Here is a 13,793-nt window from a genome sequence, read left to right as displayed (position 1 = left end):
GGCCCGTGAGAACCCGGAGCGTACACTTGGAAGGCACCGGAGATGCTCAGCCTCTTACGGTCCTTGCTGCAGCGGAACAGAAACACACTGGTTCAGCAGGGCCTTTTGGAGATGTCTGGAAAGGTCACAGCCAGCCTCAGCATCTCCTCCTGCAACACTCTCCCTCCTTTCGTCTTTGTTCCCACGGTCATTTCTATCACCTAGTGCCCGCCCGAGGGCGGCTTTAGGAAGGTACCACACCCCCAGCGATCGCCACAAGCAGCACTTGCTTTGGAAGTCTTTGGAAATGTGAGCGAGGAGAGGAACCACGCTGCAAACAGCCCATTGTCCAAGCCCTCCCCTCCTTCCCACCAGAACTGCCCTGGCTTTGGTTGACCTGCCTCAAAACACAGCATGATTTTACCATTTTTAACCCGTTTCCCTCTCCAGAAGACAGGCTATGTGTGCATCTTTCGCCTCAAATGAGCAACCAACCTTGCCCAAATAAAGGAAGATGACACATGCTTTAAGAGACTCATAAAATTAGTATTTTTGGCCTCATGAAAATTCACTTCTGGTAGCATCAAAGTGCTGGTCAGATCAAGCTATATGGCACTGCAGAACACACCACTAAAAAAACCACCTAACATCACAATCCAATTAGTTTGTGTCTCCCCTACTTCTGTGTTTCTCAAAAGCAGAGAAATTATTTCAGTTTTATCTTCAGAAACAAAGCCGTTCGGGGATTTGCATTGGGCTGATGCCCCTGGATCCTTGGAAGAGAACCACTGGCTCACGGGACGCAGGAGACAGACGGGCAGTTTGCACAGAGGAACACCACGGCTGCCCCCACGCCACGGCTCAACCGCTCCCATAAGCAGCTGAACCAAGCAGACCAGAGCCTTCTTCCAGCTCCCCTCTGGAGAGCATCTCCAGAGCTTCCCTCTGGAGAACACCTCAGCCGCTGAGCAGGGTTCATACAGATCAGCAAAAAATGGGGGTAACAAACGTCCCTGACGCCAATATTTCTAGTTACTCTTAACAGGGGAAAGCTGCCACACACCAATGCCCAAGGAGCGAGTGCATTCGCATCCCCTTCCTCCCAAGACAGCTGTGACAGGGAAAACACTGTGACACCCATGGTAAAACGGGAAAAAATCCAACATCTCTTCCTTCCCGCAGGAACCGACTTTTCCCTTCTTTTCAAGTGTTTGAATTGGGCCTTCGGAAGTAAATGTTCAGAGATCTTTAAAACCGGTTTCCCATCCATCGCCTGTAATTATGCCCACGGCACATCCTGTAATTGTGGGACGCTTAACACCAGCTGGAGAGAGGAACTGCAAGCTGTTGCTTACGAGGATAATTATGGGATTAAATAACGCCAGTGGCAGAGGCCAAAGCAGCTGGTGGCAGCGCTGGTGGCAGGCAGGGCGCGCTGGGCGTTCCGTGTTGGAGCAAACCTTCACCCCCTGCAACGGCAAAACACCTCCATGAGCCCATGCAGCTTCGCACGGCTGCTCTTCTGGAAACAAGACTAAAAAGTCAGATACTCCCACTGAAAACCACTTTCCTGTGGCTGAAATACTGGGTTGTCTTCTAAACCAAATTTGCTTTCAGGGCTGCTTAAAATGCAGGTATTTTAAATGTTTTGGGTTTTTTGCTTTTTTCTCTTTTTTTTTAAGCCATGGGATAGGAGCAAGGTGGCATCTCCAGTTAAGTAAAACATGCATTACTCTAAGCCACCCAAGGGTAACAAAAGCTGAGCAAACCTCCCCGGCTGCCCCCCACCGTGCTATTTTCACCCACAGGAGGTACTAGCCAGCGCCCAGTACAGCTGTAAGGTTATTTAAGGTGAGTTTTACTGGGCAGGGAGGTGGGCTGAGAGCTTCCCAGGAGCAGCCACCGGTCACCAGCTGCTGCACAAGGCAGCAGAAACCCAGCACCAGCCTCAATTGTGCTTTGTGAAAAGACCTGAATCCTTACAACAAGCATTCGCTGTGAGGAAAAAATAACAAAAATGGGTTATCCCTGGCTCTGTAAACCTTGAACTCAAGGGAGACATCTGTCCCTAGAAAGGTCACTCTATACCCAGTATGGGAAAAGAGCATCTATCTGTTGTCCCCTCCCCACCCCCACCCCCCGAGCAGCCTGGGGAGATGCCCTGGGTCACATCAGCATCTTCTCCACTGATGTGCAGTTACACCAAGCCAGATTCATCATTCACAAGCCCTTCAGAAAACACCAGAAATTGGAGTCTGTGCATTGAGACATATCTGTGCACTGAGACATACTGTCTGCTATTCCAGCCCCATTCTCCTCTACTGACTCAATACATCTTCTCCAAAGCAGAAGTCTGGTGGCCTTTCAGTGTCCTGAAGAGAATGAGCAATCATTAACTTCCCAGTGGGAAAATCCCATTAAAAAGAAAAATTTAAAAAAAAAAAAATCAAATCAGCCTCTACACACAGTTTCAATAATCAGGTCAATCGGTAAATGGGATCTGAAATGACATTACGCTGTGCTGGAAGATATTCCCCCTGCAGACCCCGACCAACAAACAGAACGGGGAAAAAGCAGCATCACCATTGCAGTAAGGGAGCGAGCGTGAAAAGCTGCATCGGCACTGCCCACTTCCCTCATAACAAGACTGCAGGTAGAGACATTAGTCAGAAACTCATTGTTCTCACTTGTATTTCCCCCGCTCAAGGGAAAAAAAAAAAAAAAAATAAATCCTTCTTAAGGCTGGAGTTCAAAGTAGGGAAAAAAGCTCTCAGAAGAACCTGCTTCCTCCACGCATCTGGAGGGCAACATCAATAATTTCGCTGAGCTCAGCACACTTTCACATACCTCTCTGACTGAAGATGGCTATTTTTATTAAAAACAATCTTCACAGCAAAATACAAGTTATAAAAATAGGGAAACAAACCAACTGGGAGCAGGCGTTTGCAGACCACTGCTGTGCTTGCACACAAGCCATGAACTGTGCTGAAACCCAATGCTTTTCTTCAGGCACCGCTGTGAAAACACTAATTAGAAATAAGGATGCTCAGTTTTCAGCCATCCTGTTTTTAACCAGCGCGTTGCTGGCGAAGTCCAAATAATTGTGCTCAGCTCTGCAGTAAACTCATGCAAGCAAACAGCAGGCCCGAAAGGGAGAAATCGTTGCCCCCGACTTAACTATCTTGAGTACGTTTTAATGCCCAATCTTGAATAAACAGATCCAAAAAGATGGAGCTGCTCTTGGTTCTAGTCTAGGCCAAGTATACGCAAGGGATGAGCAAGTTTACACAAGACTTAGTAGGATTTATCAAGCAAAGACTAGCAACTTTCAACTTGTGCAAGCCATATTCAGCCAAACCCCTGCTCTCCTTCCAGCAGCACAAGTACCAACACCTAGCTAACTACGGAGTTCCGCTAAGCGCCTTCTTCCTCCTCTTGTCAACTTCCCCACCAACCCCCCCCCCCATAAATTAAATGCAAAATCACTTAAATGCAGTGTTAGAGAACATCAGTTTAAATGCATAAAGGGTCAATTATATATAAAGACAAAAGATACTACAACAAATTCATTAACCTGAAGAGACAGTGCTTTGTGCAAAACAACATTCTCATGTCTGGTTGGAAAGGCTTCTGAAGACGAGTGGTTTCTTCATTTCCCTTGTCAGTGGTATGAGCAAAGCTTGTACAACATGCAAGAAAGGGGAAGAGAATTTCCCAATAACACACGGGAAATGCACGACATGGTGAGTCCTCGACATTCGCAACCAAGACGGAAACTTGACCCGGATCTTAACTGAACCGCTCTCAACCCCAGAGTAAATTCATTTAGACGTCCGTTCCTGTAGCTAGACTGCCACGCCAGCACGCCACAGCATTTTTACTGTTGCAATGACAAACACAAGCGACTCTCTGCAGCCAGCCAGCGGGCACCAGCAGTCTCGTCCCAAGTCCCAGGCGAGCTACATCCTTGACCCTTCGGCTCTGCTGGTCCAGCGCTGATGAGCGGAGGCAGGGCAGAGCCAAGAGCCATGCCTTTGGAGTGGGCATCGGGACAGGTCATTCCCCACGTAGCCTGTGCAGACACACGTTTGTATGTAGAATGCTGGATGATATTCACAGTGCAATAGAGCAGTCTTGTTTGGAACAGTTACCGGAACATCATCACATTGCCACGATGGCAGTTTACTGGCCCATCAGTCCCACCCCAGGCACTACCAAAAGGCTACCGTACAGCGAACGGGTGGTGGAAGATGTGACCGTGATGAACTAGGCTGGTCTTTGCTCTGCTCCCTTCGCAAGAAAGGTGAGGATCCTTGCTTCCCCGTTGGGTGAGAAGGGTGTTTCAGAGCTGCTCTCCTCCCGTCGGTGACCTGGAGCTCTGCAGGAGGCACAGCCGCCCACCAGCAGCGCGTGGCAGCAAGGAAAGCCTGCAGCTACCACGAGGCTGGTACAGACACCGATGAGCAGTAAAAATTTATAAAGAAACAGGGCAGGCTAGTATAGCATAAAATTATATCCATCGTAATTAAAGCATTCATAAGCTTAATTACAAACAAATACATTCTGTTAATCTCATTAAGACATCTAAACATGTACTCTTTTCAGCTAGTCTTGTCTTAGAAGGTATAAACTCATGATGGGGAACGGGGGGAAAAAAACCCAAATGTTTTTTAAAAGTTTATTTCTAGCCCTGAAAGAACAGTTATTAAACAAAGTCAACAAATACAGTAGTTAATATTGCAGTAACAATTAAATAACATAATGGGATTAAATTACACAAAAGGCAACATTAAAATCTGAAGACAGTTAAAAAAATAAAAAGAAAGCTTGCACCTACTTCCATCTCCATTGACAGCGTGAGGAACAGAGGGAAGAACAGACCAGAGACATTTAATTATTTAACCCCAGCTGGAGACCCTTAACAACCCTCTTGCCTCCTCCCCAGCCCACCCACCACCCCTCCGACCAAGGGACCCAGCCTCTCCCATCTGCTCCAGCTACACTTTTGCACCTCCCTGCACTGGAGAGCCAGGATGAAGCCTACAATTAGTCTCATTAACACCTAAGGCAGGTCAAAGTGCACGTTCCCAGCGCCACGGTTGCTTTAATGAGGAGCCCGGTTTATTCTACACCAACAAGCAAAGCCCAGGAGTCACACGTTCCCTGCACACTTGCATCTCTGCCACAAGATGCCCAGCTGCACACCCCCCCAGCCGAGCACGCCACGCATGGTGCGCTTCATACCACCCCACGCATCTTGGATCCTGACTCAGGATCTCATGCTGGCACACGGAAGTGAGACACACAGGAATCCCAGCACCTTCCGATGCAATCCCTTGTCATCTACACAAACTCTGGCTGGTCTCTGTCTGCCCGCCCTAGTGACACAGCAGAGTCGAACAGCCCTGCAGCAAGTCTTAAGGACACTGATCTGCTCCCATCAGGGGGAAAAAACCAAACACGGCTTGCATTTTTTATTCCTGCAGACACATGCAGCTGACATCACTGGAAAACCAATGCCCGCCACACTGCGAGACAAAAGCACGGCACAGCAACCTCCTCACGGCTCTCCTCTTCTGCCAGCCCCATCTCCGACCCCGATTTCTGGCAGTGGGGAGAGGAACCTCACCGTCCAACAACAAAGCTGCTGGGGGAGCGGTGGGCATGTCTCAGCCTCAGAGCTAAGCACCTTCCAGGTCACCCGGCCAGGCACTGGGGTATGTTTTGGTAACCTCTGGACTGGGCCAAGTTTTGTGTGCCAAGACGGCTGAAAGTCTGGAAATCATCTCCAAAGTAGACTAAATCGGACAAATTTTGTAACATGTTTTAAACCGTTCTCATTCACCAAGAAAAGTGAACTAATAAGTTAAAATTACTTAAGATTTCTTGGTTTTCTATTTAAAAAAATTAAATTTATTGCAAGGTATCTTACTGCCTAGATTGTGCCATAAAAAAATAAGGAGGAAAAAAAAAAAAAAGAGAAAGAAGAAAGAAAGAAAGAAAAGCTCCCAGTTTAACTCCGGCACAAGGAGTTTCACAAAGTCCACTGCCAGCAATGGACAAAGAGGGAATCATTGGTATGACAGTTCTATTTTCTCAGCCAAGCTTCCTCGCTACTTCATTTGGTCAGGGAGCCAGACGCGCCCAACCCGGGGCATTGCCGTTACAGTGTGTACAGTGTCCGTGGCTCGTAATACATTTTGCCTGGGAAATGCATCTAGGTTTCCTTGCCTGGAATGAGACACTTCCTTGAATTTAAAACTGTAACTATTCTTACACTTAGAGCTAGAGGGATTTATTCCTGTGATGGAGCAGCTAACATAATTTACCCGACATTAATTTTTACTACCACGCAAGAGTAGCATACAAGCTGTACTGCGCTACTGTAGTGCCCTGCACAAGGCATCGTGTTGGTACCACACCAATTCCCGGTAGCTAGTGAGCCGCAGCAGCTGATGCTGCAAGACCCCAGCCCCAACTCCCCCTCCACCATCGGCACAAATAACCCCCGCTGTTCTGGCCAGCTGCTCTCAACTGGAAGTTGGTTTTGTCATACCTTGGCTACCAGTCGTCTCCAAAACATAGTTACCTCTATCACTATACAAATACTGAAATTATCTGAAAATGTCTTCTATCTTCTGCCAGCAACGTTTGTAAAAGTGTGCAAAAAAAAATTTTATTCAGGGTCCTCTGTCCATATGCAGCCATAACCCTACCTGTCCCAGGTCCTGCCCCACTGGGAACGCGGTAAAATCCCACTAAAGTAACGGTTGTTCTTTCACAGAATCATTTGGCACATTGTCACCACAGTTGGCTCTTCGTTAAACTGTTGGGGAAGTTGAAATGCATAGACTGTAGCACTAGAAGAAGCCGCAGCACAGGCTCTTCTACACTTGCCCCTGGTAACACCCCAAGAACTCAACTGCTCAAGTTGCTCACTGTCCTTCAGAGGGAGGCACTTTTTCTTGCATTGCATGTTTGACTTCAGCCATTCTAGTTGGTACAACGTCTTTAGTGAGAAAGGATCAGCGTGACACATCATGTCTCCTCAACCTTGAATGAGCCAGTCAAATAAGCCCCATGAATGTCTGACAGCGCTGTTCTCCCCCCTCAGCTTTCGTCTTCTCAGAACAGCGCTCTGGCATTTCCAGGTGTTCATAATCTTCTTTTTGAATCATATTTAAAAACTCATGTATCTTCAGTGTCCTCAGATCCGATTATTCGTTCTTCTGATTTCATTAGTACAAACGGAGCACATACAAAACTGGAAAAAATAGCTCTAATACTTAAACTGACAACTCCATAGGTTGATGCATTATTTGCTTGGGGAAAAAAAATACAACATATACAAAAATGTATTTGATACAAAGAAGGGAAATGTAAAATAAAAAAGCCAAAGGCACCAGCATAACTTCCAAAGCCCAAATCAGAGCACAGATACAATACATGTTTTTGAACCACCCACCGCACCAAGCACGTTATCCCTCAAGCTTCTGGCCAGCAAGTCTAACAGGGAAAAAATACAGAGCAGACAGGAAGACAGCTGGAATTTTTTCTTGCCCTGACTATAGCTGATCATTTGATCATAAATAAAGTATCTGACCCCTACCTACATATCGATAAACCAACATCCAAAGACTCGATCCATCATTAAGTTTCCACAAAGAGGCCACACCTTTGATTAAAAGTCCCCAGAGCACAGGCATATGAGAAACAGCTGAATACTACTCTTCCCCCCTCTCCATATTCATCTTAAAAAGTGAAAAACATCTCAACACGTTACGATTTCTTAAGTAGCCGGGTTATCAATTCTACAGTACAGTGGCAGCTAATCTGTAAAGGAAATGAGGGGCAAGATGTACCTTCACATTGTCACACTTGCCGTGAATCTAGTCATATGGGAGCTTACTAGAGTGATTTGAAACTAGACAGGTAAAGGGGAGGAAGAGGAGAGTGAAAGAGACCAGCAGGCAAAATTAGTACTGCTCTCTGAAAGCTTGAATCTGTCATTCAAGTATTGAAAGTACCCAGAAGGGTACAATGAATGGGAGTTGTTACAGTGAAGTCATTAAAAACCCTTAAAACCCTGGGCACAGTAAGTGGCATTTCTGGGCTGTGTGGAAAAAAAAAGGAAAAAAAAAAAAAATAAAAATGTCCTCAGTTCCTTCTGGACCCCAGACAGGGATCACTAGAGTCACCACAATTCATTTTGGGTGTCTTCTGGATGACAGTTTCTTCCCTTTTGCAGACGTTTCCCCCCCACCAAAATCCCTTCCCACCCCCCCGAGGTGTAACAATGTCATATATTATAAAGATTTGTAAAATACAAACAAACAAAAAAAGGATGAAGGCTGTGGCAGTAATGTTAGCGGTTACTCTTCATTGCTTCTTTGGCTGCCAAGATCAGTGGTGTCAAGCTAGACAGAGGTTTGGCCAGTTTCAAGAAGGGATGCTGCCAGGAAGAGAGAAATACAGTAAATTAGTGAAAGACTGTTTAAAAAGCCAGCAAAAGCCATATACCTATCCAGCCCTTTTCTTTCCAAGGTATAAAAAGCAATGCAAATGCTGTCAGTGCCCAGCTCCTGAAGGGACAACTCCAGAGCACCTCAAGCCCAGTAATCATTCCTCCTCCTCACCCCAGAAGAGCCTAGGCCTTTTTGCAATAATTCATTACAAAGAGGTTTCCTGCTCAAACATCTCTCAGTCGCATTCTGCTCACTTCAATGTCCCTATTACAGTCAGTTTGTAAACTGCTGGATGCTTCAGCAGCAGCAGAACAAAGGCACTGTTCTTTGTTACCGAGGGAAAGACTTCAGAGTACGTACTACAATCTTCGACGACTGTAGTTGCTACCAACTCCTCCCCACTAGACTCCAGAGAAAACACAAAAAAGGGTGCAGCCTATGCTATGGTTTATCACAGGCTGACCTTACTCACGGCTTCTCTGTCTGTCTGTGAGAAGAAGGTGACTCTCACCTGTAGCAGTTCTTTGGCTGATCCTCTTTTCTCTACATCCATCTCCAAACATCGGTTCAAGAAATCCCGGAATATTGGGGACAGTTTCTCAGGGTTCTGTAGCTCTGGTGTGCCATTAGTTGCTATCAAATATAAAGCCTGTAAAACAAGGAATATTGTATAACCAAGCCAAATCTTTAAAAGATGCCAAACTGACCTGCCTAGCGGTAATCCCTTAGTCTAGATGAGAAAGGGCTCTGCAGTCCACTTCTCTCCCTAGCGAGACGAAAAACTGTAAAAATGCCACAATTATAGACAGTCATGACCTACTCTGGCTAGTAGCAAAATAACCTTCAAAATCTTTTGGCAACAGATACTTACCTTGGCAAAGAAAATACCAGATTCTGACACAAGCAGCATTTTTCATAATGTAATGGATTTACTTTCCCTAAACCATCACAGAAGACTGACTACAAAGTCCAATGTTTTAGTTACAAGCAGGTATGAATCTTCTAAACAGAAAAATTCAGGGTAGGGCTGACTGCAAATTCAAGACTGCTATCTCCCTTTGGAGGAATTTCCTTGCACTACTCACGCTCATTGGGGTTTTTGTTTCATTTTCTTTTTAACGTGTACACTATTAATGAACAATTATTGAAAATGTTCATATAGTAAACACGCGCAAACAGTTCTAGCAACATCTGGACTTCTTACCCTCAGGGGGTTTTCGTTGAGGTACGGGGGTTCTCCTTCCACCATCTCGATGGCCATGATGCCCAGTGACCAGATATCCACTTTAGGGCCGTACGCTTTCCGTGTGACCACCTCGGGGGCCATCCAGTAGGGAGTTCCAACCATAGTGCTGCGCTTGCTCTGCTCTGGGGTGATCTGAGCACAGAAACCAAAGTCGGCTGTAGGATAACAGAATTTTAAAATGTTAAATTGGTGCACCCCAAGTAAGTGGGCTTCCTAGAAGACTTCTCTATTACTACACATATATTCTACTCCTCTACACTTGAGAGGGGCTTGGGGGGGTTTCTCCTCCCCCTCCCCCCACTACATTCTCTATACTACAAAATCCAATGTGCAAGATAGATACAAAACCTGAAGGTGTTTAAGCAGGGCAGAATTCCATGGAATGAAGATAAGGCTTTTTGTCCTCTGGAAAAGGGGCAAAAGTATTACCCTGTAGAAGAACTGTATTTTGTCCAGTCCTTCCTTCATGAATCCCAGACTGGTAACAGCTAAAAAAAAATTAATCAAGCAGAACACAGAAGGCAAGTGTTCTACACGTGGTACGTTATACAGTCTGAACTAAAATAAACCACCAAAACCCACCAAAAAATCCCCAACAAATCCACAAACCATGGCTTCTGCCCTGCTAAACAGATTTGTGCAGCTATCGAGTTCAACATTTCACGCAATTTGGCTATCAAATACATGTACTACAGCTGACAGAGACAGGGAAACGAGGCTTCAGATACATGCTACCCCACTCAGCAGAAGGAGCCTAGACAAACAAACCTTTCCACAAGGTAACTACCAAAGAGAACAACCACACGCAAGAAAACAAGAAAAGTCACCTATTCCTATAGCCTTCAGGTGCAGCAGCAATGCATGTTCCATCATGTTACTTTATCCAGCTGCAGCACTCTCACTTCCCAGGCATGTAAAGCATCAATAAGAACACAGTTAAGGCAGGAGACAGATATTACCTTATCATTGACACTAAGTTTGAGAGAGAGAGAAAGAGAGAGAAAGAGAGAGAGAGAAAGAATTTAAAAATTTTGAGTCGATTTTGAAAGTGTTATGCCAAGCGCTGCTAACAAAAGAGCCACAGTCATGGAAGCGTGAAGTTGTACCAAGAGGACACGTTAACAAAGAACTACCCCCACCCTGCTTGCTGAAACACTGCAAACCAAAACAAAACCAACCAACCAACCAAAAAAAAAATAAAAATCAAACCTACAGGAGTCACCGAGTTGCTCATCAGCACTTCCTGGCCTTTATCCAGGTGTCATACTCAAAGCACAGCTCATTCCAAAAGCAGCACCAATGCACGTCTCCTGACCTCCCAACAAGGCCGTCAGCAAGGAGAGAGAAGACAGGCCAGATGCAGAACCCAGCTCCACCAGCCAGTAGCGTGTGTAGGTGCGTAGTGGTGACAGGCAGACCGGTATCTCTTCCCTCTCCTGTCACCTGTGTCCCTCAGGCCAGAGCCTCCCACAGAAGGGGAAGAGCTTGAAAAGAAGGTGCAACTTCTTCCAACCTCCACCCTAAAGGACTGCTAGAAGCTCGATAATCACAGCCAAAGAAGAGCTTATCTCAACACTGATTACAATACCATTCTTTACAACTGACTCCTGTTTTCTCCTGTCTCTCCCTCCTCCTCATCCTCCCCCAGCGTCCTGGGGAGGATGGTTCTTTACACAGGCTGCTAACCCTGTCCTTTTGACACTCTGCTTTGCTTTGACAGCTCTTACTTTTTTGAGCCTTCTCCAGCTAACTCTTCTCAGCCACATCCTTCTACTGTAACTATTCACTTGTCTTTAGCCTCTGAATTCACACAGTTTGTCCACAAACACATCACACCCTCAAAAAATAAAACTTCCTATGCAAGCAAGAAGTGCCTCCAACAATGCTGGTAAGCAAATCAAGGTGCTTATAATCTTTCTTCCCACTCAATCTCATAAACAACATGAGACTGCAAACCATCTACACTAAGGAATATTGCCGAGATACATTTTCATGGCATTTCAAATTCCTATCCAACTGTAAAGTCACCATCCCTTAACTCTTTGGTCACTTCACGCTCTGCACATTCCTACATACCAAGAAGTCAGACAGACAATGCACCTCTCAACAGTCCCGACAGCTTCTTCAAGTGGTTTCGCATGTTTTTTTTATTCCCACAAGTTTACACACACCAGAAACTGACTTACTGTACACAAGTCCATGCATGCATAACAATTACCTGAAAAGCAAGTAGTTTCTTTTGTCATTTCATGATTGTATTAATGAAAGTGTGTTACACTGTCAGTCCAAGAAAAGGAGACCCAGTACAGGCATAGCATAAGACTAGACAGCAATACAAATGGTTAATAATGTATAATTTTCTTGTTAGTGACCTTCTAATGAAAAAGGGAAAATGTCAAAAGCAAAGGCATGACAACCTGAAGAGACTAACAAAGCAACTGCAGTTAGCTGCAACTTTTCTCTTGCAATCATTTACATCTTTGCTTCATTGTACGGTGCCAGTTAGTTCATATTTAGCAACGTATTCATGTGACAACAGGTTTGCTTCAACATCCTTCTAGTCTAACACGTTCACAGCCTCAGTCTTAGGGTCCTCAGAATTTCATACCTGCCACCTGCGAGTTATACATTTCATAAGACAGAACGAATTTCTGTTACTCACAGTCTATCAAAATACACCTCAGCTTTCCCTGCCAACTCTCCTTCTACCAAGTTACACTCTCAAGTCAAAGTTTACTGGGACAAGGAAAACAGAACATTGAAATAATTGTCTGGTACTCACTTAGTTTAACGGATCCATCCATTCCTAACAGCACATTGTCACTCTTAATGTCTCGGTGGATGACCTGGTTGGCATGTAGGAACTCAAGTGCTTGCAAGCACTGGATGGGAGAGGAAAAAAAAAACACACCAAACAACAATTCAGCATATGGAAATAATGGAAATAGAATTTGTGCGTGTGAACACAAATGCAAAAGCAATGCTTACACCCTCATCCAATGCTGACTGCAAAAATATAACAGGTATTATTTAAAATAACCAGCAGAGGAAGCTCTTGTGCTAAAAAATACACTCCAGATCTCAGGAGGTCAAAAACCTTTTAACCATGGAGTAAGTTTCTCTGCTATCCCCTAAATCAAAGTCCTCACATCTCCCAGTTGTCACCCAGTATGCTCCCAAAAATTCTAAGATGTTAGTTTTGGTACATCCCACAAATTCTACAGAAGAATTAAGTGAGAGATTTTTAGCCTGAAGTCTCACCAGAAGGAATTGGTGAGACTTTCTTCTCAACACACACAGAGAACTCCTACAGGGAAGGCTGCAAAACATCTTACGAAAGTCACTAATACTGTTTTTGCTTTGTTTTTAAGATTAAAACCTTTCACACTAAGTTTCTGCCTAAAAGCATACTGAAATTTACTTTTGCTATTTGAGAATAAAAGGGGAAAAAAACCAGAAGGTTCTTCTCTTTCAGTATCAGCAGAACATTTACCATTTGCAACTTGGCACGGCTGTAGTCCCTAGTGAGGTTTTTATGTCTTCATTTGCTTTAGCAAAGTGGCACCGATTTACCAAACGAAGCGTATCTAATATACTGGGCAGCAGAGTTTTGATGAAGTACAATAGTTCAGTATTAGACTTTTTCCTGAGAAGTTAAATACTGTTACAGTAAATAGCTGCTTTGGGTTCTCTGCTTCCAGCTCCAGTTTCTCTGGAAACCATTGCCTGTCCATACACGTTAATGTACAAGTTTGCTTCCCATCCCCTCCCTTTGGGTGAGTCATCAAAAGCAGATGGCAGGTTGATGTAGCCCAACGGAGGGGTTAAGAGCCTAAGTTTCTCCTGCACAGCAGAAATACAATTACTTCTTCTGCCCTAAGAAACCAAGTCTGAGCTGGACACCAGCATTCTGACTCAGGGCAGAAACTACTGGTAAGTTGTGACATTTTTAACTCTCCCATTTGAAATCTTACTGCAATCTCAAAATTATTCCAACTACAGTCTTCTGGAGAATTATTTCTCTGAGAAATCCATAAAGAAAGCTTAACTGTCACAGAACTATAGATTTCACACACAACGAAAACTACTAAAATGAGAAAGGG

At 44.8% G+C, this 13,793-nt stretch overlaps 1 protein-coding gene across 4 annotated transcripts in view; it reads right to left on the bottom strand.

The window, feature by feature from the left end:
• Positions 1-3,470: 3,470 nt before the first annotated feature.
• Positions 3,471-13,793, bottom strand: part of PAK2 (p21 (RAC1) activated kinase 2) — a 47,717-nt gene continuing 37,394 nt past the window's right edge. For all 4 annotated transcript variants that reach the window (XM_037406912.1, XM_037406915.1, XM_037406914.1 and 1 more), the window contains 4 exons: positions 12,473-12,572; positions 9,649-9,845; positions 8,956-9,093; positions 3,471-8,431 (listed from right to left, as the gene is read on the bottom strand). In XM_037406912.1, the coding sequence (XP_037262809.1) occupies positions 8,345-8,431; positions 8,956-9,093; positions 9,649-9,845; positions 12,473-12,572 (522 nt within the window). In that variant the 3' untranslated portion in view covers positions 3,471-8,344. The remainder of the gene's footprint in view (positions 8,432-8,955; positions 9,094-9,648; positions 9,846-12,472; positions 12,573-13,793) is intronic.

The sequence above is a fragment of the Falco rusticolus genome, chromosome 13 (assembly GCF_015220075.1).
Source record: "Falco rusticolus isolate bFalRus1 chromosome 13, bFalRus1.pri, whole genome shotgun sequence".
NCBI lineage: Eukaryota > Metazoa > Chordata > Aves > Falconiformes > Falconidae > Falco > Falco rusticolus.
Note: the sequence above shows the minus strand (reverse complement) of the source record. Positions and strands in the feature narration are given on the sequence as shown.